At 60.6% G+C, this 21,305-nt stretch overlaps 8 protein-coding genes across 8 annotated transcripts; 5 read left to right on the top strand and 3 right to left on the bottom strand.

Annotated features, from left to right (window-relative positions):
• The first annotated feature begins 87 nt into the window (after positions 1-87).
• Positions 88-5,717, top strand: BDZ90DRAFT_230216 (hypothetical protein). The gene has a single exon (XM_025505389.1). The coding sequence runs from the start codon at positions 144-146 to the stop codon at positions 5,523-5,525; it is 5,382 nt and encodes a 1,793-aa protein (XP_025363941.1). The 5' UTR covers positions 88-143; the 3' UTR covers positions 5,526-5,717.
• A 456-nt stretch (positions 5,718-6,173) lies between these two features.
• On the top strand, positions 6,174-6,625 carry BDZ90DRAFT_258268 (hypothetical protein; the record flags this gene model as incomplete). The annotated part of the gene is made up of 2 exons (XM_025508050.1): positions 6,174-6,341; positions 6,419-6,625. 2 exons carry the CDS (start codon positions 6,174-6,176, stop codon positions 6,623-6,625), a joined length of 375 nt encoding a protein of 124 aa, XP_025363940.1.
• A 130-nt stretch (positions 6,626-6,755) lies between these two features.
• BDZ90DRAFT_258267 (hypothetical protein) lies at positions 6,756-8,422 on the bottom strand (the record flags this gene model as incomplete). Its single annotated transcript, XM_025508049.1, has 3 exons — positions 6,756-6,846; positions 6,947-7,925; positions 7,993-8,422. 3 exons carry the CDS (start codon positions 8,420-8,422, stop codon positions 6,756-6,758), a joined length of 1,500 nt encoding a protein of 499 aa, XP_025363939.1.
• Positions 8,423-8,783: 361 nt separating this feature from the next.
• Positions 8,784-9,870, bottom strand: BDZ90DRAFT_230214 (60S ribosomal protein L15). The gene is made up of 3 exons (XM_025505388.1): positions 9,841-9,870; positions 9,670-9,752; positions 8,784-9,379 (listed from the first exon to the last, which is right to left on the bottom strand). The coding sequence occupies exons 2-3, from the start codon at positions 9,744-9,746 to the stop codon at positions 8,845-8,847; spliced, it is 612 nt and encodes a 203-aa protein (XP_025363938.1). The 5' UTR covers positions 9,747-9,752; positions 9,841-9,870; the 3' UTR covers positions 8,784-8,844.
• Positions 9,871-10,263: 393 nt separating this feature from the next.
• BDZ90DRAFT_230213 (putative RPL4A-ribosomal protein L4-A) lies at positions 10,264-11,850 on the top strand. The gene is made up of 3 exons (XM_025505387.1): positions 10,264-10,408; positions 10,669-10,840; positions 10,920-11,850. Exons 1-3 carry the CDS (start codon positions 10,291-10,293, stop codon positions 11,758-11,760), a joined length of 1,131 nt encoding a protein of 376 aa, XP_025363937.1. The 5' UTR covers positions 10,264-10,290; the 3' UTR covers positions 11,761-11,850.
• Positions 11,851-13,141: 1,291 nt separating this feature from the next.
• On the top strand, positions 13,142-17,227 carry BDZ90DRAFT_212390 (hypothetical protein; the record flags this gene model as incomplete). The annotated part of the gene is made up of 3 exons (XM_025504139.1): positions 13,142-13,341; positions 13,384-13,606; positions 13,691-17,227. Coding segments are annotated over 3 exons (3,960 nt in total), but the record flags the coding sequence as incomplete, so codon positions are not given.
• A 269-nt stretch (positions 17,228-17,496) lies between these two features.
• BDZ90DRAFT_230211 (DHS-like NAD/FAD-binding domain-containing protein) lies at positions 17,497-20,287 on the top strand. The gene has a single exon (XM_025505386.1). It carries the CDS (start codon positions 17,622-17,624, stop codon positions 20,193-20,195), a length of 2,574 nt encoding a protein of 857 aa, XP_025363935.1. The 5' UTR covers positions 17,497-17,621; the 3' UTR covers positions 20,196-20,287.
• Positions 20,288-20,532: 245 nt separating this feature from the next.
• BDZ90DRAFT_245250 (Sm-like ribonucleo protein) lies at positions 20,533-21,229 on the bottom strand (the record flags this gene model as incomplete). Its single annotated transcript, XM_025507496.1, has 2 exons — positions 20,533-21,144; positions 21,227-21,229. 2 exons carry the CDS (start codon positions 21,227-21,229, stop codon positions 20,533-20,535), a joined length of 615 nt encoding a protein of 204 aa, XP_025363934.1.
• Positions 21,230-21,305: the final 76 nt, after the last annotated feature.

Below are 21,305 nucleotides of genomic sequence, written 5' to 3'. Positions count from 1 at the left end.
CCACAAGTCAAGCAACACACGCGCATGTGGCTCATGAGTGGCAGCGGCAAAGGACGAGGCTCGTCCCACTTCTTCACTTCTCTTCGTCATCCTCGTCAGTCACGCTAGGTCAGGCTCGTCGCTAGCCAGTTCGAGCGCCCGCCATGTCCAAGCGCTCCAATACGACGGCAAAGGACATTCGCTCGCGCATCAAGCACTCGAATGTTCACCTGGGCACCGGTGTCGAGCTCGAGCGCGTAACCCATTCTCAGATCCAACAGCAGAGAGCAGCTGCTGGCATTGGCAATGTCCCTGGCGCTCCTGGTCAGCAGCAGCCTACATCAGCATCAGCTTCATACCACAACCAGCCATCCTACAGCGCAAGCTATGATGCTCAGCCTGCGACGGCCCCCTTTGCCCAGGAGCAACATCACCTAGGAGCTGGACCCTCCTTCGTCTCCCTCACTCCTTCAGATTCCATCTCAAATCATGAGGGCAGGACAGCACATCAGATGTCGGCCATACCGCCCGTACCCAGCGGGCATCACCAACATCAGCCGTCCACCTCCAGCCTTCGTAATCATCAAGCGAAACAGCCTTCGCAAAGTCTCTTCCCTCGTCCTCCCTCACCGACGGCAGACTCGACAGCCAGCTTCGCGAGGCAGATGAACGACGGCTCAAACGAATCATCGAGTCATGATGCCCAGACCCCGAACCGCCCAAAACGCAGCATGAGACGGCCAGTAGGCATGACAGGTGGCGGAGGCATGCCCTCCATCGTTGTACCCCCGACACAGCCTGGTCTACCAGTCGCCTCAGGCAGTAGATCAGGAGATCGTCACGCCCGCTCTGCCCGCCTCATGGCTTCGGTTAATGATTCAAACGGACGAGACACTCCCCTCTCCATGCAGTCAGAAGAAGCAGACGATGCCGAAGATGCCTATGGCGGTCTTTCCCCCACCGACTCGCCCTCTAAGCGCAATAGAGGGCCTTTTCTCGATACGCCCTCGACCGCCCAGCCTACACCTACGCTGGGCTCTCTCACCCAATCTCAATCGCCCGCAGCATTGGGCTCTGTGCTGTCGGCCTTGTCCGAGGCAGGTCGTAAGAATCAAGGACGCCGCATCATGCGCGGCATGACAGCAGAAGAGGAATCGCGGCGACGACGAGTTGAGAAGCGCATGGATGAAGCTCGCGGTGTCGAGTATCGAGATGTGCGTCACTACGAGCAGCGTGGGGATCAAGGGCAGGGAGGAATCGGCCGAATAGGCGCAGTTCATCGCAAAGTCAAGGCAGAGTGGGGCTTCGTGACAGAGGACGACTTCAATCCCGTCGCTTTGGCCCTCTCCCTCCTCGACGAGAGCTCGCTAGGCTCGAATCGAGATCAATTTGAAGCCACCAAGCAGCTCATCGAGGAGAGCCTGCAGGGCACAGTAGAGGACCACTACGAGTCGTTTGCGACCGCTATTACGCTGCACAACTCGGTCCTCTCCTCCCTCACAGACGTGCAGGCGTCCGTCTCCTCCTCACGACGTCGGCTGCGTGACTCCCGCGAGGCATTGGGCTCCAAACGGGCGGATCTGGTACAGCTCTGGCATAGGCAGCAGAGCGTCAAGGAGGCGCTTCGGCTGCTCCAGACGGTCGAGCAGCTCAAGAATGTGCCAGATCGTCTCGAGACCCTTCTCAGTGAGAAACACTTCTTGGCCGCGGTCAGTCTGTTGGTCAAGGCATTGAAAGCGATCGAGTCAGCAGAGATGCAGGAGATTGGGGCTACTGCTGATCTCAGGGCGTATCTGAGGAGTCAGGAGGGTCATCTGTTGGAGATCCTTGTCGAGGAGATTCACAACCATCTCTACTTGAAGAGCTCGTACTGCGATCGTAGGTGGCAGGGCTACGTGACGGGCGCGGAGAGGATGCCGGACGTCAAGTGGGGCAAGGAATATTCCGCGACTGCCAGCAATGGCGCGAAAGATGCCGACGAGGAGGACGACGACGACGATGATGGAGGAGCGACCGCCGCCAAGCTTGGCGGGCTATCACGCACCAAGTCACGCCTCGGAGGAGGACGCAGCACCACGAATCTGCCGGACTCTCCCTCTCTTAAGACAACAGCGGACGATGCCATGCCTGCCAAGCTCTCCAAGTACCTCAGCTCCCTCTCCGGCAAGCGCATAATCGAGCACTCCGCTGTACTCGGAAACGATTTAGGCGATTTAGAGGGGGAGCGCAGCGCTGAAGACGGGGGCGAGCACACCGACGGAGGAGAAGGTGGTGACGATGATGACGATTTGGCGCAGTCGAAGTTTGGTCGCGGTGACCCCGAGGCAGACTCGTTCCTCTACGTGGAGATGCTACTCGAGGCTCTCGCTCGTCTCGGCAAGCTAGGCGTGGCGATGGATGTCATTCACCAGCGACTGCCTGTCGAGGTCCACTCACTTGTGGAGACGACAATCCAGGAGGTCGACTCGCGCACCGAACCGCTGCGCCGCTCCACGCTTGCAAACGCTCTGCGGCCTGAATCGGTGCTCCTAGCTTCTTCTTCGGCACTCGCAAAGACCTTTGGTGCAGAGCGAGCCTCCTTCGGCCGGCAGAGCAATGGTGCTCTTGGCAGTGGTGGAGCAAGCTCATCGCGCAACTCACGACCCATCTCCATGCTGCTGCGCGTCTCTGCCTCGGAGACCTCGCAAGTAGAGTCAGACGGGGAAGTCATGAGAGATCTCTTCTGGACGCTCTACTCAAAGCTCGACGCTGTCCTGCAGGGACATCGCGTCGTACACGAGGTGGCCAGCCTGATCAGTCAGAGGGCAGGATACAAGGAGAAGGACGCCACCACCTCGACAGGCACAGGTGCGGCTTCATCGAGCGCAGCAACCAGTCGCGGCCGTCTCGTCGGTGGGGAGCGACTCCTGGACGTCTGGCGGCCTATACAGACAGAGGTGCGCGCCCTCCTCCACGAGTATCTGATGGATGACACCCAGTCCCCTAGCTCCAGGCGGAACAACATTGCGTCGGTCAACGAGGTGCTCAAGAGTGGGAGCTGGAATCGCGACAGGGGAAAGAAGCTATTCAAGCTGTCGTCCTACGGTAGTAGCAGCGGTGCAGCCGGTGGCGCTCAGGTGGTCGGCTCCTCCTCGAGCACGATGACCACAATGGCTACGTCCTACCGTGGCGGCGCCTCCGCTGGAGCAACAAAGCGTGACCTTCTTGCCCCAGTCAAACGGCACGAGGAACGGCTCAATGCGGCACTGCGGGCGTCTGTGCCTGGCCTGGTCAGCAGCTCGGGCGAAGCACAATCGGGCATTCTAGGCCTCTCAGCCTTCTCCTCGTTGGGCGGCGCTCCTTCCCTGTCCCTCACCTCGGGCGGTAGAGACGATGCGCGGGACTCAAGCTCGACCACATTGGGTCATCACCGCATCCTCGTCAAACCCGACGCATTCAACATCTCTGTCCTTTTCCAGCCGACACTCGCATTTGTGGACCGTGTTAGGCTCGTCATGCCACGCGACGCCGCTGGCGACCCAAGCAGCGCTGCGACAGGGGCAAGACCGGCACTGGGTCGAACCAACACCTCATTCATCCCACTGAGCGCCAGCGGCCCCAGCAAAGACGAGGGCGGCTTCTCCTCCTTCCTCGATGAGTTCGTGCAGGACGTCTTCCTCCCGCAACTCGAGGAAAAGGTACGCTCCCTCTTCACCTCCGCCGTTGGAGGGCACGACGCTTTCCAGGAGGACCCAGCGACTCGAGGCTTGGGGGCTCGCGCGATCGTGAAGAGTGCGGCCAATGTGGTCGTACTGGTGGATAGTCTCTATTCGATGTTGAGGACCACACCTTTTCATCGGGAAAGTTACTCGCGCCTCATCATTCAGACGATCGTGCGCTATTATGGGAGGTGTCACGAGAGATTCAGAGAGTTGGTCGGGTGTGAGCCAGTGGATGGACCGGGTGGAGGGACGATGCCTGCTGTGGCAGCAGGTGGGGAGTTGATGCTCTCCGCTACCTGGGCGCAACATCCTCGTTTGGCTCAGATCCTCGCTGAGCTGCGAGAGGGCGCCAATGGGAACAGCGCCACCGACTCTACCGACCAAGAGGAAGACGGCGTCTCTGTTCTGGACCTGCACCAGCGTCTCGCCCTCCTTCAAGACGAAGAGAATCGCCTCGAGGTTCAGCTGGCAGCGCGACGTACTACTGGCCAAGGCGAGTCTACCGTCCAGCTGCGCGACCTCATAACCAGCAGAAAGAAGCTCGTTGCTCTCTCCTCCCTTCAGTATAGTCTCAAGTGGCTCCTCACGCACATCAATCGATTCAAGGCAACGGACGAGAGCCTGCCAGTGTCGGCGAGACCGAAGGCTAGGCTGTCACTCACCCAGAACACTCTCACTGCCACGACGGACGGCTCGCCAGGCTCATCACCGCTGTCTGGTGGAGCGACGACTGCGCAAGCTGAGGCGACGGAGCTCAAGTTGCCGCTGAGCAGGGAGATGGCTTCGCGCTTCTTGACCCTTCCGACGACCTATGCCGTCCTCTCGGATACGGTCCTCTTCACTCTACGCCTCGAGCTTCGGGCGCGCGTCATACACCACCTGGATCTCGCGATCACCGAGGGCAACTACTGCGTAGCAGACGACCCAGTCGCTGCAGCAGGGGGCTCATCATCCTCAACACCGTCAGTCTCCATCGCCGCGTCAGCCGAGCCCGACCCGCACGTAGTAGACTTGAATGCCGACCTCTCTAACCTGGACGATACGCTCTCCGACTTCCTCACTGCGGAGGACCATCGCTTCCTCTTTGCGGGAATGGCGTCACTCATGGATGATATGCTCATAAGCGCCGTCAAGCGCGTGAAAGCCATTAATCGACCTGGAGTCACAAAGATGATTCGCAACGTCTTGGCATTGCAGCAGAATCTCAAGAACATCGTTGTCAATGACAGCGGAGCGTTCGCTGGTTCTGCAAGTGGCGGAAGAGGTGGAGCTCCAGGCACGCCGATGATCTCGACTACCTCGCCATCCCAGACAGGTGCGTCGCCTTCGACGTCCCTCTACTTTGAGTCCCGCCGATTCTGGGAGCTTCTCTCTTCGCCCTCCCCTGACGAGATGCTCCGTACCGTCTCGGCTGAGATGGAAAGACGGAAGCGCCAGGCGAAGACGTCGGGCTCGCCTGTCCAGCCGCTGCGGTACGGGTTCGAAGAGCTCAAGTGCGCGCTGCAGCTGATGCTGGGCCTCGAGAACGTGACTGGGCCGACGAGTGGCAACTTGAACGGTGGCGGAGGAGGAGGAGGAGACCTGCCGCCGAGTACACCGACGGGAATGGAGCCGCCTGCGGCTTCCTATCTCTCGTACGGGAGCTCTGCCCCTCCGACGCCCACCTCTGCGAGACGCGGTGGTGCTGGGTTGGCGAGGGCGGGCACCCTGCACGACGCCTCTTCGTCAACTTCTTCGACCTCGTCGGCGGGTGGAAAGCAGGGAGCTTCGGCTTCAATGGTTGCGTCACGGCAAAAGTTGAACGAGTACTTGATCGACTTGCATCAGGTGCTGGATGAACAGTAACGCGAGTGGCCGTATACGATGGACAGTGCAGTTTTGTGTAACACGATAATGAGAGACCATGAGCCGACGAGCTTGATGATGCAGAGGTATGCGTGGAGTGAGACGTGGGCACCGCGATATTGCTTTGACCGCGGACGGCGAGATGTCGCATCGTTGTCTGGTGCTTCAGACCCTCCGTCGCTAGCAAGCTCGCCCTTTGAGGAGAGCTGCGTCTGCTTCTTTCATGTTGGCGAGTCTACGGCGCCTCTTTTCGGAGCATTCACTCCGATTCGCTCCACGGTGGAAGTGCACTCGCGAATGTCGCAGAGACTTTTTTCTTCCCCTCGCTTTCACACCGGGCCGCAGGCCGTCAATCTTGCTTCGGTGGCTGTCTCGCTTCTTCTCCTGTCTCGCCGCAGGCAGTCTGCGGCGAGAACCTCCGACGCATTGCCCGTGACATTGCTCCAATCCACGAGCGCCGCAATACGGCTGAACAGCTGCTGCGCGCGGCGATCCCCCTGAGGAGCATGAGACCTTGCTCGCAGTATCGCTCCGCAGCAAGAGGGTCTGGACGGCCCTTCAGGGTACAAGAGGAGGTCGTGCTTTGCGCGCTGTCCCTTCAACTTGTAGCCAAGATCGACGTTCGCTGTCCCTACTGCTTAGGCAACGATGCTGAGTCCCATCAAGCATACTCTCGCCCTCTTCTTCGCACTCGTGGGCGTCTTCACGATGCTGAGCCTGATCAGCGCCATGCCGGTCTTCGACACGAACACCACCTCGGGTGATACCGACGATCTGGCTATCCGGCTGGAAAAGCCCTACATCGGAGTCTGCTTTGTGAGTGCCTGCTTGCGTCTTCTCGGCTGCCCTCCCCTCTCCTGAACAAGACATGACTCCACTCCCTCATCGCGCAGGATTACGCAAATTGCAAGGAGAGCTCCCCTTACACGGACATTGAAGGTGACGGTCATCACAATGTGATCCTTGGCGCCCGCTGCAGCTCCTTTCTGCCTGCTATCAACGAGGGCAAGCTATGTACGCAGGGCTGTGGAGCCAGGGGATGTCACAAGCCGGAGATTGCAAAGTGCATGAATGGAGCTTGGAAGGCCTTTTGCGCTTGAGCAGGAAGTAGGCGGCGAGAATTAGGCGGAGGAGAGCAATCGGGCGCGTACTGATGACTCGCAGTGGTGATGAAGGTGGCAGGACCCATGGAGAAGATCCACAAAGCTTTCGCGGCTTCCATTAGAGCATTCACGTCTCCATGCCCCCAGACAGATTCTTATCCTCTTCCAATACGGCGACCGCAGACGAAGCCGTCCCCTTGTCTCGCTCCTCGAGCAGCCTGAGCGTAGGGACGAGAAGAGTCAGCCTTGCAGCGATGCAACTCCGCAGCGTTGCAGCGTCGCAGCTTTGTCATCTCATCAATTGATCATGTTACTCACCTCTCAAACTTAGTTACGTCCATGCCACCTGCTTCTGTAGCACATGTTGGCACCCAAGCCGCAAGTGGGGTCTGGGCCTCGCCTTCGACGTACCCGCCTTCCCGATGGTAGAGGAGGATGCCGTCTGATGTTGGCGTGTGCGGCCCTGGAGCAATGAGCAAAGCCTCCAACGTGACGAGCGTCGGCGCTGATACGCCTGCTCGGTCAACGTCCATCTCACCAGACTCAGGAGCTGCCGCAGTTGCAGTAATTATCCGTCTGACCTTCGTCCTGCTGCACGCGTCAGGAGAGTTTTGACTCCGACAGACATCTAGCACCCTTCTCTTCCACTCTTCGAGACCACGTACAGGCGCAGCGACGACGGGCAGCGCTTTGATGATGAAAGGATAGGCGAAGGGTCCAGTGCCATCGAGCATTCTCTCTTCGCCTCTGAGTGAATCGGCAGGGAAATGTGCGGGCCACATTGGTGGGTCCAATTCGCTCAGACGCGCCTCCAACCAATACAAGCGAAACTCAGCATCGCACTCCCTGAGATCTGTGCTTGTGCCCCAAGAGCGGATATCCAGAGCCCAGAGAGTGGAGCTGCGTGGCGTGAAGACGCAGTCTAGCTCTGTGCCACGGGGGAGCGGTTGGGAGAGGGGGATAGAGAAGTTGCTTGACGCGTGGGAGCGAGAGGAGCGACCGCCACGACGTTTGCGCGGAGGCTTGTGTGGAAATGGCATGGTAGAGCTGGGTCCCGAGGCGAAGTCAGTGGGAAGCTGAAGGTCGGCGGCTGCCGTGGTAGATGATGAGGAATCATACGAAGGGACATCCTCTTCCACCATGACTGTCGTGTGGGCTGCATTGTCCTCCTCTTGCCCTGCATCCGTGTGCGTGGTAGCTGACAGTGACTGCGTCTGCGGTGCTGTTCTGCTCTGACCGGATGAGGCAGGATTGATAGCCTCGCCGCGTCGCCGTGAGTAGAGGGTCATTCGATCCTCTACGTGCGGAGCATCTAGTCAGCTCAGCCCGGTTCAGCCCGCAGCATTCTCCTCTCGCTCACGCACCTCCGTACCTTGCATCCCAGTCGACTCTGGCGAGCACTCGTCTTCCACTCGGTATCCACGGCAAAGCCATCCAATTCTCATCGAGGTCCTCTGGCAGACTGTCGAGCAGCTCGGCCTGTTGGAGCACGTTGGCGAACGAGGTCGGAGATGACTTTTGCTGCTTCTGCTTGTTCTTCTTTTTGTTCGCTTTTGACGACGCAGGCTGGTCGTCAAGGCCTAGATCATCGCTGTCAGGCAGGGCAAGGTCATCAACAGCGTCGAGTCCTCGAGCCGCAGAATAGCTCGCATCACGCCGTCTGCGCCGTACCTCAAGGGCAGCTTGACGTCTCCGCTCTTGTGCGCCGAGCGGGGTAGATAGAGGAGTACGCTTGTATTGCTCCAGACGGTGGGAGATCTCTGCCTTGATGGCTTTGTCGCCTTGCGATGTCATCTTGTGAGCCGCATTTGCATCGACGTGGTTCGAAGAGAAGAGAGAAAGAAGAAGCGGCCCAAACTCATCACGGTTGCAACAATGACGCACGGACGCATGCTCACCTTTGCTGATGTCGAACATCCCTCGCTGTGACCTCGCCGTGTTTCATTTGAATTCGCGCTCTCACTCGCACACACACCCACACACAGCGTCGATTTGGGGAACAGCCGCAAAGACGTTGGTCATCATTGCTAAGAATCGTGATGTACGCACGAGACCGCTCGTAGCGAGTGAAGAAGATAGTACATGCTGGACAGTATTGATCGCCGCCAGGAGCGAGTGGGGATGAGGGGGAGAGGAAAGACACAACCGGAGGGTAGAGAGAGAGGGACAGGGGGAAGACGGGCAGGACAAGACGTCCGACACGCGACGCTCGCAGCTTAACGGTAGCGGGTAAGCTGGAGGGTGTCGCGACGACGGATGGCCTTGTTCTTTCCACCCTGCGTCTTGTTGAAGCGGTGTCCCTTGCCCTGTCCCCTCGACTTCTTGCCAGTGGCAGTGAGACCACGAGCCTCGCGGTGCTTGTGAACGGGGTTGGCGATCCAGTTGATGCGGGCGTCGCGGCGGACAGCCTTGTGCTGGGGGTCAACGCAGATGACCTCGAAGTACTTGTAGACACCGTCCTGGTTGATCCAGTACGAGTTGAGCACGCGGAGGTTGGCAGCCTTGCGTCCTACACGCTCCTCGGCAGTAGCGCGGAGGGAGCGCTGGTACTTGAGGTGGTTGACACCCTGGCGGACGGGCTTGCCGTAAGTGGCGCCCTTGGGAACGGGCTTCTTACGGTTACCACGGCGGACGCGGATACGGTAGATGACGTAGCCCTGCTTGGCCTTGTAGCCAAGGCGACGGGCCTTGTCGGGGCGAGAGGGACGGCTAGCTCGGTGGATGACGTTGAGCTGGCGGTACTCCCAGCACCTGGCGGCGAGACGCAAGAGTGAGATGGTCAGCGGCGTGCACGAATGGCGATGTGTGTACTGTGCGAGCTAGCTGGCGGGCCGTAGCAGCATTCCGTCCTCCGCCTTCGTCTCTCTCTGTCCCTACAAGCTATCCAGCTCCTTGCTATTCCAGGTCACTCCCTGGACGATGCGTCGTGTAGCCTCCTCGACTGCACTCTTTCCCCCGTCGCTGCTGTCGCTGCTGCCGATATATGTTCTCATTCTGCCCACACCGTCTTCTCCTCCTGTGGCTCTTGCGATGATGCTCACCTGACACGGAGAAGGAATCGGAGGATGTCCGACTGCTTCTTGGTTTGAAGCTCTTGCAAGTACTTGTAGGCACCCATCGCGAACTGGGAGCGGCGGGAATGAAGACAGCGAGTCTGTAGTGAGCTACAATGCTCTCTAATGAGGATGAAGAAGATGTGTCTGCGAGCTCACCTACCAGCTGTCTTGAGGGAGAGGGACGAGGGGATGGGAAGTCAAGTCACTGTCCCCGAGACGTTCGCAGCGTCGAGTCGAGCTCAAGCTCAGGACTTCTCGTCCGTCGTCGGTCGTTTGGCGTGGGCAGCTGGCTGCTCGTGGCTCCGGCTCACGATTTGGCTGGTCGAGCGGGGCGGGAGCTGAGTCCGCCCTCGCCTTGGCTCTGCGGACCGCAGGCGCGCCCCGGTCCCGGGTTGCGAGCTGGCCCGGGTTTCCGTTCGAATGAGAGGAGGCGAGCAAGGGCGAGGGCAACGGCCGTCGTGGCGGGCGGGCGGGCGGGCGGGCGGACTCAGGCAGGCAGGAAGAGGGAGCGAGAGAATCGAGAGTCGAGGTCACACCTCGAGTTCAGCCTCGCCTTTCGATCTTTGTTAATCCCCAACCTCCTTTCCCCCTCCTTCTTCATCCTCAATGGCCGCATCTCGCCCCACCGTTAACGTGCGAGGAGCACACGGCGCTCAGGGCTCTGTGCCCCTCCCCGCCGTCTTCTCGGCACCCGTCCGAACGGACTTGGTCCAGGAGATCTACAGTGAGCATCGCGGAGGGTGGCAGCATGAGTAATGGTAGTCTTGCAGTAGTAGAGAGGGGAAAGGGAGACGGGATGCTACGCTGTGTGCTGAGGGACGGGTAGACGATGCTGCCTTTCAATGGCAGATCAGGGTGTCATCGAGGAAAGATGCAAAGGGCTGCCAATCGGAGGAGGCTGCGAAGTAGAGGGCTGCGAGGAGGGATGCCCCCCCGACTGTCATTGGACAGCATGCTGACCACAGTCTCTCTCCCCTCGCACAGAGAACATGGCCAAGAACAAGCGTCAGCCTTACGCTGTCGCCACCAACGCTGGTCACCAGACGTCCGCTGAGTCGTGGGGTACCGGTCGTGCCGTCGCCCGTATCCCCCGTGTTGGCGGTGGTGGTACTCACCGCTCCGGCCAGGCTGCTTTCGGTAACATGGTCCGCGGCGGGTGAGTGCGAAGAGGGCATAGGAGGCAGATCATACACCTTGAACATCAACTCATGTTTCCCGCTTCTTCCCGCTCGCAGTCACATGTTCGCTCCCACGAAGCTCTGGCGCCGATGGCACGTCAAGACGAACCAGAAGCAGAAGCGCTACGCCGTCGCATCCGCCCTCGCTGCGACTGCGATCCCTTCGCTGCTCCTGGCTCGTGGACACCGCGTCGAGAACGTCGAGGAGGTCCCCTGCGTCGTTGAGGACGCCGTCCAGAACCTGACCAAGACCAAGGACGCCGTCGCTCTCCTCCAGTCGATCAAGGCCTACGACGACGTCGTCAAGGTCTCCAACTCGCGCAAGCTCCGCGCTGGTCAGGGCAAGCTCCGCAACCGTCGCCACGTCCAGCGTCGTGGTCCCCTCGTCGTCTACGCCGAGGACAACGGCATCGTCAAGGCCTTCCGCAACCTGCCCGGTGTTGAGGTCGCCTCCGTCGACCGTCTCAACCTCCTCCAGCTCGCCCCTGGAGGACACCTTGGCCGCTTCGTCGTCTTCACTGCTTCTGCTTTCAAGAAGCTCGACACCATCTTCGGCACCGTCGACCAGCCCTCGATTGTCAAGAAGGGCTTCAAGGTGCCCACGAGCAAGATCACCAACACCGACGTCACCCGCATCATCAACTCGGACGAGATCCAGTCCGTCGTCCGTGCTGCTGGCCCTTCGCAGACCAAGCGCCCTTACACTCAGAAGAAGAACCCTCTTCGCAACCGTGCCGCCCTCTTCCGTCTCAACCCCTACGCTGCTTCGATGATCCGCACTGCTGCTCGCGAGCAGGAGCGCAACCTGAAGCGCAAGGCTGACGGCAAGAAGAAGCCCACCCCCAAGGCCAAGAAGGTCTCGGCAGGCGAGGCCTTCCGTGCCTCTCTCCACGCCTAGGCGTGTCGTGGTGGCAGCAGCGAGGGCTTGGAGTGATACGATGAAGGGCGGCTCGATAGAGGGTTAGCTCGAGTCGTCGCGAAAGGAGGTTGTGAGGAAGTTTCGCTCCTCTCTCTTCATTCGCGCACACACATACGCACACACATTCTTCACCTCTGTATTCTCTCTACGCCTTCCCTCCTTTCTCCAATAGCACTCATATCAGAACGGGAGGTTGCGTGTGTCGTGCGATCGACGTGTGAGAACGAAGACCAGGAGCGACGTGGGGCGGGCGAATGCGATGTCGCCTCTTTCCGGCGCTCCTCATCCATCATTTCACCATTCGCGACCTCACGATGCCTTCGCAAAGTGGACCTTCCGTAGCCTCGACTCAGAGCGATGCCTCGTCGACGTCGAGAGATAGCGCTGCCTCACCATGCTCATTAGCAGAGCTAGTACAGTACGAATGCAACCCTAAACAAGGCGGATACGTGTTGTGCACGCCTGTTGGCAGGGTGTTTCGATTGTGCGTAGCGTAGACGGGAGCGCCCTCGTCTCCTGGCAGCCACAAGCTGATTATCTCTCTGCTCCCTCTCAGGTGCCCCGGACGACCCACCGAGGAGGTGACACACCACGTCGTCTATGATGCTCAGGGCCGCGCCAGAGTCAAGGACGAGGGTGATGATTGAAAGTGCCCGAGAACCGAGCGAGGATCATGGATGCTGCGTGTCGCACGGAGCCAGTCCGCCCAAGGAGAAGGTCCGCATCGACTCACGTGCCATCCTTGCATCCCGTTGCCGTTGCTTCTTGCTGTGCTGTCTTCCCTCCTCCTCATTGCGCTTGTACCCACCACGACGACATATTCATCATACCCAGCGACGACCTCTTGATCCTGCGCGGCTGTGCAACACCGCTAGTCCAACCTCCGAGCGCCCCCCTGTTCCCTCCACCCTGCATTGGCCCCTCTGCTCGCACGTTCGGCCCGTAACTCGCTCTTATCACCAATCTCATTCACAGCAATCACACCCCATTCATTCACTCATCTCATCGCACAATACATCTCAGCATTTGATTCACGACTATCCACGCGCCCCTGATGCCCATTCGAAGGGACCTCTCGTGGTCTAACCTTCGCAATGCTGCGACTGGCAGGCTAGGACACAAGCAGCACAGCGGCGACTCAGCTGAGGACTCAGACAAGGGTCAAGGAGCAGCCTCGTCGAGCAGTGGTAGCTTCAAGCCCCCGCCCTTGAATCGTGCATCCTCGTCGCCCGACACCAGAGGGACAGCCCCCCTAGCAGCGTCCTCTACGCACACCACTGCCAGCGGCCCACGCACCCTCCTCAGCGTCCCGGGCTCTGACTCTCAGCCTCACAATTTGGCAGTATCTGGCGAGCCCGTGGTCACGACGCCCAGCATCACCTCGTCCGCCTCCTCGACCTCGCTGCGGGCTCCTCCAACAAACACCAAGCCTGCCACGCTCGCCCTCCTCCGCATACAGGTGCTGCGCGCATCGAATCTCACACCAAAGGATCGCAACGGCAAGTCTGACCCATTCGTCACCGTTTCCCTCCCCGGCTTGGCGGCGCTCGCAGCTAAGCAGTCGAACAACAGCAGCGGCAACCACCCAGAAGCCTTCCGCAGACAGACGGCCGTGCAACACAAGACTCTCGATCCTGAGTGGAAGAACGAGAGTTGGGATTTCGAGGTGACGAGCGATTGGTTCGGGACTCAGGGCTGGCAGGAGTCGATGGGAGAGGAAGAGGATGACGATGATGAAGACGATGAACGCGAGGTCGGCGTCGAAGATGCTGCGCTGGCAGAGGGCGCCGCGACTATCGAACTCGACCCGGAGTCTGCCGCCCAGGTTTCGACGATGCAACCAGACCAAGCAGCAGCCAATGTGCTCCTCTCTCGAGCTGCAGAGTCAGCCTCAGCTTCACCGCAGCAGTCTCGCCCACCCTCGCGCAGAAAGCTGTCTGCTACGGCGTCCAAGGTTCTCTCCACCTCAGCCAAGGGGATGAAGCTCCTACCCAAAGGCGCCGCCGCTGGTGCTCGCGCTGTAGCTCGCGGTACCCCTCGACCAATGCGACTCGGTCGACGAAGCGGTGCAGTTGGACAGCGAGCCTCGATGCCGCGGCTGGGTGGTCCAGCTGCTGGCCTCGTCTCCAACCTCGAGCTCGTCGTCTGGGACAAGGATTTTGCCCGACGCGAGTACATGGGCGAAGCGAGCTGGCCCGTCTGGGAGTGGTGCAGAGGGCGAGACGTCGAGTGGCCTACGGCCTCCACCTCGGCGGACGACGGTATCTGGCTCACCCTCGTCTCCTCACGACGCAACGCCAAGGTCAGTGGCAAGGTGCAGATCCGCCTCGGCTTCGTTCCTGTGCCCGGCTCGCCAGTCAAGTCGCTCAAACGTCTGTACCGTGCTCTTGTCACGTCAGCGGTGGGAGCTGGAGCGAGAGCGGCAAGCAACACCATGACCGCCCCTGTTCATGCTGGAGAAGAGGAGATTCGCGCCGGTGTTCGTGCTATACCCGCTTCGCAGTCGGTCGGCACGGCAGAGAAGTTCTTTGCCGACAACGGCTTTTCTAGTGACGAGGAGGACGAAGAGCAAGAGGAACTTCTCGATACGGAGAGCGAAGATGATGACGAACTCGACTTGGACGACGAAGACGACTCGGAGACGGACACGGACGACATCGCTTCGACGACGGACGAGGAAGGTGTGGCAGGTGACTCAGATGCCGACTTCATGGCCAGGCACAAGCAGCGCCTCCGACAAGGCAGCGACGACCGTACCGCCTCATCGCCTTCCTCTACGCCGCCGCCTGAGCAGGTGCCGCACTCTGCGACCGAGTCAAGCGCCGACTCGCCGCTAGTCCCCGCAGCGCAGCGCAACAAGAAGCGTTTGCTCCCTTCGTTCCCGCGTAGGAAGACGGGAAGCTCTGGTGCTGACCCCGCAGAGATTGCTGCGGCTAGCGAGAGTGGTGCGACGACGCCAGCGACGGACTCCAATCGCCGTCGTGTCAAGATGCCCAAGCGCCGAGGGACCAAGGATAAGGGGGACGGCACCTCCTCATCCCAGGACCGCAAGCTACGCAAGCTCCAACGCCGCCTGCAACGACGTGAGCGTAACCGCGAAGCCCGCGCCCGGAAGCGTGACGCGCGTGAAGCTCAACAAGACTACAGCTTCAAGAGTGGTAGCAGCGACATCGTTGGCATCGTCATGATGGAAGTCAAGGGCGCCTCCGACCTGCCCCGCTGGAAGAACAGCATGCGCACGGGATTCGACATGGACCCCTTCACCATCGTCGCCTTTGGCCAGAAGATCTTCCGCACCCGCGTCCTCCGCCACACTCTCAACCCGACTTGGGATGAGAAGTTGCTCTTCCACGTCCGCCAGCACGAGCTCAACTATATGTGCAAGATGAGCATATACGACTGGGACAAGCTTACAGCGAACGATCACGTTGGGTCTTGCGAGCTGAGCATTGCAGCGCTGATTGGAGCGGCTCCCAAGGCTGATCCAAAGACGGGCCTGTACGACTCGACGGACGATGGGCTGCATCAGATGCAGACCTTCAAGTTGCCTTTGACTCGAGTGGAGAAGGATGAGGACGTGAAGTACGGTGACTCGTCGCCTAGCTTGACCTTTCAAGCCAAGTTTACGCCGTACGCTGCGCTCAGGCAACGCTTCTGGCGTCAGCTCTGCCAGCAATTCGACACCAATGACTCGGAGTCGCTTTCCTTCCTCGAGGTGACCTCGATGCTTGACTCGCTTGGCTCGACACTGACCAGCGAGACGATTAGCGCCTTCTTCTCTCGCTTTGGCAAGTCTGCCGAGAGCGGGGACGAGATCACGTTCGATGAGGCCATCGTGGCTCTGGAGGATGAGACGCGCAAGTCGATCGATGAGAAGAGGACGGTGCAGCCGCAGAGCAGCCAGCAGCAGGCGAGGCAGGCTAGCCCGAGTCAGGGGCTGGGGCCGGAGCCGCTGGACAATCAGGATGAGGCGGGTGAGGCGAACATGGATATCAGCGGCCATGCTCCAGCCATTCGCGTTGAGGATGGAGACGGAAGGGCTCCGGCGCCGGTGGCAGTTGCTGATGCCGGCGAGGATGGTCAGCACAGGGAGAACGTCCCCTCGTCGAAGCCGGTGCAGCTTCAGCGTACGACGGCCAAGTCGCCAAGCGCCAACTGGTCCACTACCGCCTCGGCCGCCTCTTCGCGTCCACGCACGCCGCACGCTGAGCTCTCGAATCCCATCAGCAGCAGCGCCGAAGGCGACGACGACTCTGCCTCAAGCCCACCCACTACAGTCGCTCAGCCCGAGCGTGTGATCCTCCTCAAATCCTGCCCGCTCTGCCACATGCCCCGCCTCTCCAAGAAGGGCGACGGCGATGTGGTCACCCACCTGGCCGTCTGCGCCTCTCAAGACTGGCGTCGAGTTGACAGCATGGTCGTAAGCAACTTTGTGACCGCCTCGCAAGCGCACCGCAAATGGCTGAACAAGTTTGTCATCTCTGCGACGCAAGGCCGGTACAAGCTGGGAGGCAACTCGGCGAACATCATCGTGCAGGATCGTGCAACGGGTGAGCTTCTTGAGGAGAAGATGCAGGTGTACGTCCGACTGGGTATTCGCCTGCTCTACCAGGGAGCACGGTCGCGAATGGAGGGGGCTCGCGTCCGCAAGATGCTCAAGAACATGAGTGTCAAGCAAGGCAAGAAGTACGACTCGCCCACCTCCGCTCGCGAGATCCCTGGGTTCATCGCTTTCCACAACTTGAACGTCGAGGAGATTCGCGACCCGCTTGACTCGTTCAAGACGTTCAATGACTTCTTCTACCGGAAACTCAAGGTCGACGCCCGACCGATCGAGGAGCCAAAGAACCCTAAGCGGCTGGTGTCGGCTGCGGACTGTAGGTTGATGGTGTTCCCTTCGGTGGACGAGGCGACGCGCATCTGGATCAAGGGGCGCGAGTTCAGCGTCGCTCGACTGCTCGACGTTGATTCGATCGGCGAGTCGTACGTGAATGGGAGCTTGTGCATTTTCCGCCTCGCTCCGCAGGACTATCACCGATTCCACTGCCCGGCGGACGCCGTGGTCGGGGAGCCACACTTCGTCGAGGGGGCCTACTATACGGTCAACCCCATGGCGATCCGCAGCGCCATCGACGTCTACGGAGAGAATGTTCGCTGTGTCGTCCCGCTGCATACGGAGGCGTACGGGACGATCTACTACGTCTGCATCGGGGCGATGATGGTGGGCTCCATTGTGCTGACGGTGCAAAAGGGCCAGAAGCTCAAAAAGGGCGATGAAGTCGGGTACTACGCGTTTGGTGGGTCGACGACTGTCTGTATCTTTGAGGAGGGGAGGGTCAAGTGGGATGAGGACCTGCTCACCAATTCAAAGGCGTCGATTGAGACGCTGGTTAGGATCGGGAGCGGATTGGGACGCGCGGTCGAGCACGGCGGGGGCGAGAAGCAGGCCAGCCCGCATGACGATGGGAGCGTGTCACCGCAGGCGTAGCGCGTGGAGCGTGGCATCGATGTTTCTTCTTTTTCCTCGTGCGATCCCTTTAATTCATCCCGCGCTTGGCCGTGGTCATCGCGTCCGTAGCTGCGAGCCCAGAGTGCCCTGCTCGCCTGCCACGCGAGCTTTCCCGACGCGTTTCTCCCCCCCGCTCGCCCAGTCCGCCCCGCGCCAAACACGACAGGCGGGCGTTGAGAAGGCAACGCAACGCCTCATCGCCGTCTCGCCGTTTCGTCCCCCCGCCCTCGCCCCACGCCCACGCCTCGTTGCCTTGACGCTTCTCTCTTCACGTCCTGCCCATCACGGCGATCGTTGCGAGCCCCACCGACTCGCAAGCTTGTAGCGCACCATGATCGTCATCCCTCTGTCACGGCCGGACGAGGCGCCCTTGCCTCCTGCCACTCGCGGCGGTGCAGCATCGTCGTCCGCCACGCCAGCAGCTGCCAACGGCCGACCACGCAGGCATCGTAAGCAGGACGTTGCAGCATCAGCATCAGCGGATCCCTCCCCTCGATGCACGCCATCATCATCGTCTACCGCTTCGTCGTCACGCCAACCTACCCCAGACACGCCCGCTATCCCGCCATCATCGACGTGCAGCAGCGCCCCTCACCGAGACCTCGCCCGCGTATGGGAGGCCGTCAGCTCATCACGACGCATCGTCGTAGTAACAGGCGCAGGCATCTCCGTCTCTGCTCCGGCTAACATCCCGGACTTTCGATCCTCGACGGGCCTGTTCAAGACGCTGAAAGAGCAGCATCCAAATGCAGGCCTCTCAAGCGGCAAGGATCTATTTGACGCTCGTCTCTTTCAGAGCGAGGCGAACACGGCACTGTTTTACTCGATGATCGCACAGCTTCACGACATGACGCTAGCTGCTCAGCCGACGCTGTTCCACCATTTGATAAAGCGACTCGACGAGCAGGGAAGACTGCAGCGCGTCTACACGCAGAATATCGATGCCCTCGAGGAGCGAGCGGGGCTTACATTTGGGCTGGGCAATGGGGCGCGCAAAACGTTCCAGCGTACTGCGAGTCTGGGGAAAAGGAAGAGATTGGCCGCAGCGGCGGCAGCTGCAGCAACCACAGATTCGTCGAGCGACGCTCCACGTCCTCGCTGGAACAAGACGCAGAGCGCCCCCGTCACGCCTCACCTCTTTGGCCGCGACGATTCCGAGCCCGCCACCGCCATGTTTCCCCGCGTCATCCCGCTACATGGCTCCCTTGCCCATCTGGTCTGCACGGCGTGCGACTTCCGCCTCTCTACCTTGCCCACTCCCACGCCGCAGGTGCAGGCGGCACTCAAGGAACTCTCCAGTGGGGAGACACCAAGCTGCCCTGCTTGCTCCGAGAGAGACGGCGTGCGAATTGCCGCAGGGTTGCGATCGCGCGGAATCGGCTTCTTGAAGCCGGACGTCGTGCTCTACAATGGGGACAATAAGAGTGGCGAGAGGGTAGGGGAGTGCTTGGAGCGAGATGTGTTGGGTTTGAGGGACAGGCTGGATGGACAGGTGCCCGAGACGTACGCGGAGGAGAGGGCGAGGGTGAGGAGGGAGGACAAGGCGCAGGCCACCAAGATGCACGTAGGCGCGGCCGAGAAGCACGTAGACGCGGCGGCGGATGCGCATGCGGCGACCTCGATGAGCATCTCGGACAGCAAGGATTCGCTGGCAGAGGATGTGTTGGGTCAAGTCTTTGAGGACGACGAGGAAGAAGACAAGGCTCTGGTGGCGAGTGAGCTCATCTCCACCGGTATCTCTGCAAGCCCTACTGCCAAGCTCTTTGAGGGTGTGCGAGCCAAGCGTTCGCTGCAGCGTGCGACGACGCAGCCCGCCTCCGCCTTCGCCGGCCCCAGCGCCAGTGCCAGTACCAGCAAGAAGACAACCTCCGCCGCAGCCACGAAGCCCCTCAAGCCCCTTCCTCCCGACCTCCTCATCGTAGCGGGCACGTCGCTCAAAGTCCCCGGCACGAAGCGTGTGGTGCGCGAGTTTGCCAAGGCTGCGCGTGCACGAGATGGCATTATACCCAAGGGGTGCGCGTCTGGCTCCAAGGCGTCGCGGGAGAATAGCAAGACTCCCTCTTCTCACTCGAATTCGAGGTCAGGGTCGTGGGAGTCTACAGCGCCGAGTGAGGCGGGCAGCGACGACGACGACGATAATGAGGATGATGAGGACGAGCTGGAGGACGGCACGGACCCCTCGCGCCCTATCCGAACCATTCTACTCAACTACGACTTCCCTGTTCCCTCCAAAGAGTGGGAGGACATCTTCGACGTGTGGGTGCAGGGAGACGTGCAGGCTGCTGCGGGTGGACTGTGGGGGGCTTCAAGTGGTTACGGGTCCGGAAACTCGATTGTCAACACCAGCTCTGCGGGTGGCGTAGGAGCTGGCGAGGAGGAAGACAGCATCAGCGGCGTTCGCAGCTGGGATCTAGCCCTCGAGGAGCTCGAGGAGACGCGGAATGAGCTCAAGAAGGCGGAACGCGCTGAGAAGAGGGCGCGGTCGCAGAAAGAGAAGGAGGTGGAGGAGGGTGGCGGTGATGAGAGTATGAGTAGTGTCACGACGGCGCGCAAAGGTGGTGCGAGGAGGAAGAGCGCGGTCAAAAAGGAGGGCGGAGAAGAGGATGAGAGCGACCACTCCAAGCCTAGACTAAGCCCCACGGTCTTGATTCCCAAGATGAGCATCTCGGAAGGCGGCGCGACAATGAGCAAGGCGAAGGGCAGGAGCGCGAAGAACCTCGCCCCCTCGGCCAAGACCAATGGCGGGGTCGACGCTATGTTCCCTCCAGCGAAGCGGGCTACTGGCGCCGCGGCTGGAGCGAAGGGTGCGAAGCCGGCAGCGAAGCCCGCAACGATGACGGCAAGAGCTAGGAAGGTCAGTACGGGTAGCGCGGGGCGCAAGGCGTCTACTGCCAAGGCTCCGTAGCAGATGCAACCCAACGTACACTGCCCCTCATGCTCACTGCCACGCTTTGCAAACGAATGTACGACCGAATGACATCCACACTAGCATACGCGCGAGCGGGTCTGATTGAGCGTGTGCGAGTGTGTGGTTTATGTGTTTGATCGTCGGGCTGGCTGAAAAGTTGTACAAGAGGTGCGAAGAGAGACGAGACGAGGGGCGGCGTAGCGTAGCGTGGCGAGGCGAGGCATTCATTGCGGCCTGGGAGGCATGGGGTAGCTGTGAGCGATCGAGAGGAAAGGTATTGTCAGCAAGGACGCTCGTCGCTCGTCGCTCGTCATTGCCACGCGCTGCCCGCTGCTCACCCAGGAGGAGGCCTGAAGCCCGGTGGGGGTGCACCAGCCGGGAAACCAGGCGGAGGTCCACTAGGGAAGCCAGGGGGTGGTCCAGAGGGGAAGCCTGGGGGAGGTCCACCAGGCATGCCCATCGGCGGGGGCGGTCGTCCGTACGGCATAGGTCGCGCTGCCATAGCTCCAGGAGGAGGAGGAGCGGCCAAACCAATGCCTCTCCCAGCTGGCATCCCTCTCCCAGCTCCAGGCGGTACACCACCCGCCGCTGCTGCTGCTGCTGCTCCCTTCTCCGGTGGTGGCGGTCCCTCTACGCTCAGCGAGACGACAGTTTCCCCCCTCAAGATGATGAGTCCGAGTGTCCTCTTCTGCTCGGCGCTCGGCATCGGCGCTGAGCTGCTCTCGTCATCATCGTCCTCCTCCCCATCTGCGGCGGCTGCAGCCTTTTTCGCGGCCTTTGACCCGCGCTTGAGGCGTCGAAACTCTTCGGTGTCTGCAAGTACGAGATTCATGTGAGGGTCAAAGGCGAGCATCTGGCCCGTGAGCTGGCGTCCGTCGTTGAGGGTCACGCGCAGCCGATAGTTGAGGAGGGAGAGCATCTTGCCTCCTTGCGCGCGAGAGGGGGCCTGGCCGCGGGTGGGGGGTGAGGCGTTGTCAGCAGCGAGAGGGGACACAGCGGTGTTCAGAGGGGCACGCGGCGCAACTCACCATGGCTGCGAGTTGAAGCCTTGGCTTGGATTTGATGGTTGTTGAGGATGCAGCAATCGCGTCTGTGCGGATGCGATCT

The sequence above is a fragment of the Jaminaea rosea genome, assembly GCF_003144245.1.
Source record: "Jaminaea rosea strain MCA 5214 unplaced genomic scaffold BDZ90scaffold_2, whole genome shotgun sequence".
In the NCBI taxonomy this organism is placed as follows: domain Eukaryota; kingdom Fungi; phylum Basidiomycota; class Exobasidiomycetes; order Microstromatales; genus Jaminaea; species Jaminaea rosea.
This window is presented reverse-complemented; position numbering and strand designations above follow the sequence as displayed.

Excerpts from the sequence above, each read along its gene's own strand:
- BDZ90DRAFT_230216 (XM_025505389.1), top strand. The coding sequence starts at position 144 with ATGTCCAAGCGCTCCAATACGACGGCAAAGGACATTCGCTCGCGCATC.
- BDZ90DRAFT_230214 (XM_025505388.1), bottom strand. The coding sequence starts at position 9,746 with ATGGGTGCCTACAAGTACTTGCAAGAGCTTCAAACCAAGAAGCAGTCG. Across the intron at positions 9,380-9,669 it reads CGATTCCTTCTCCGTGTCAG|GTGCTGGGAGTACCGCCAGC; the intron begins GTGAGCATCATC and ends TCTCGCCGCCAG.
- BDZ90DRAFT_230213 (XM_025505387.1), top strand. The coding sequence starts at position 10,291 with ATGGCCGCATCTCGCCCCACCGTTAACGTGCGAGGAGCACACGGCGCT. Across the intron at positions 10,409-10,668 it reads CTTGGTCCAGGAGATCTACA|AGAACATGGCCAAGAACAAG; the intron begins GTGAGCATCGCG and ends CCCCTCGCACAG. Across the intron at positions 10,841-10,919 it reads GGTAACATGGTCCGCGGCGG|TCACATGTTCGCTCCCACGA; the intron begins GTGAGTGCGAAG and ends TCCCGCTCGCAG.
- BDZ90DRAFT_230211 (XM_025505386.1), top strand. The coding sequence starts at position 17,622 with ATGATCGTCATCCCTCTGTCACGGCCGGACGAGGCGCCCTTGCCTCCT.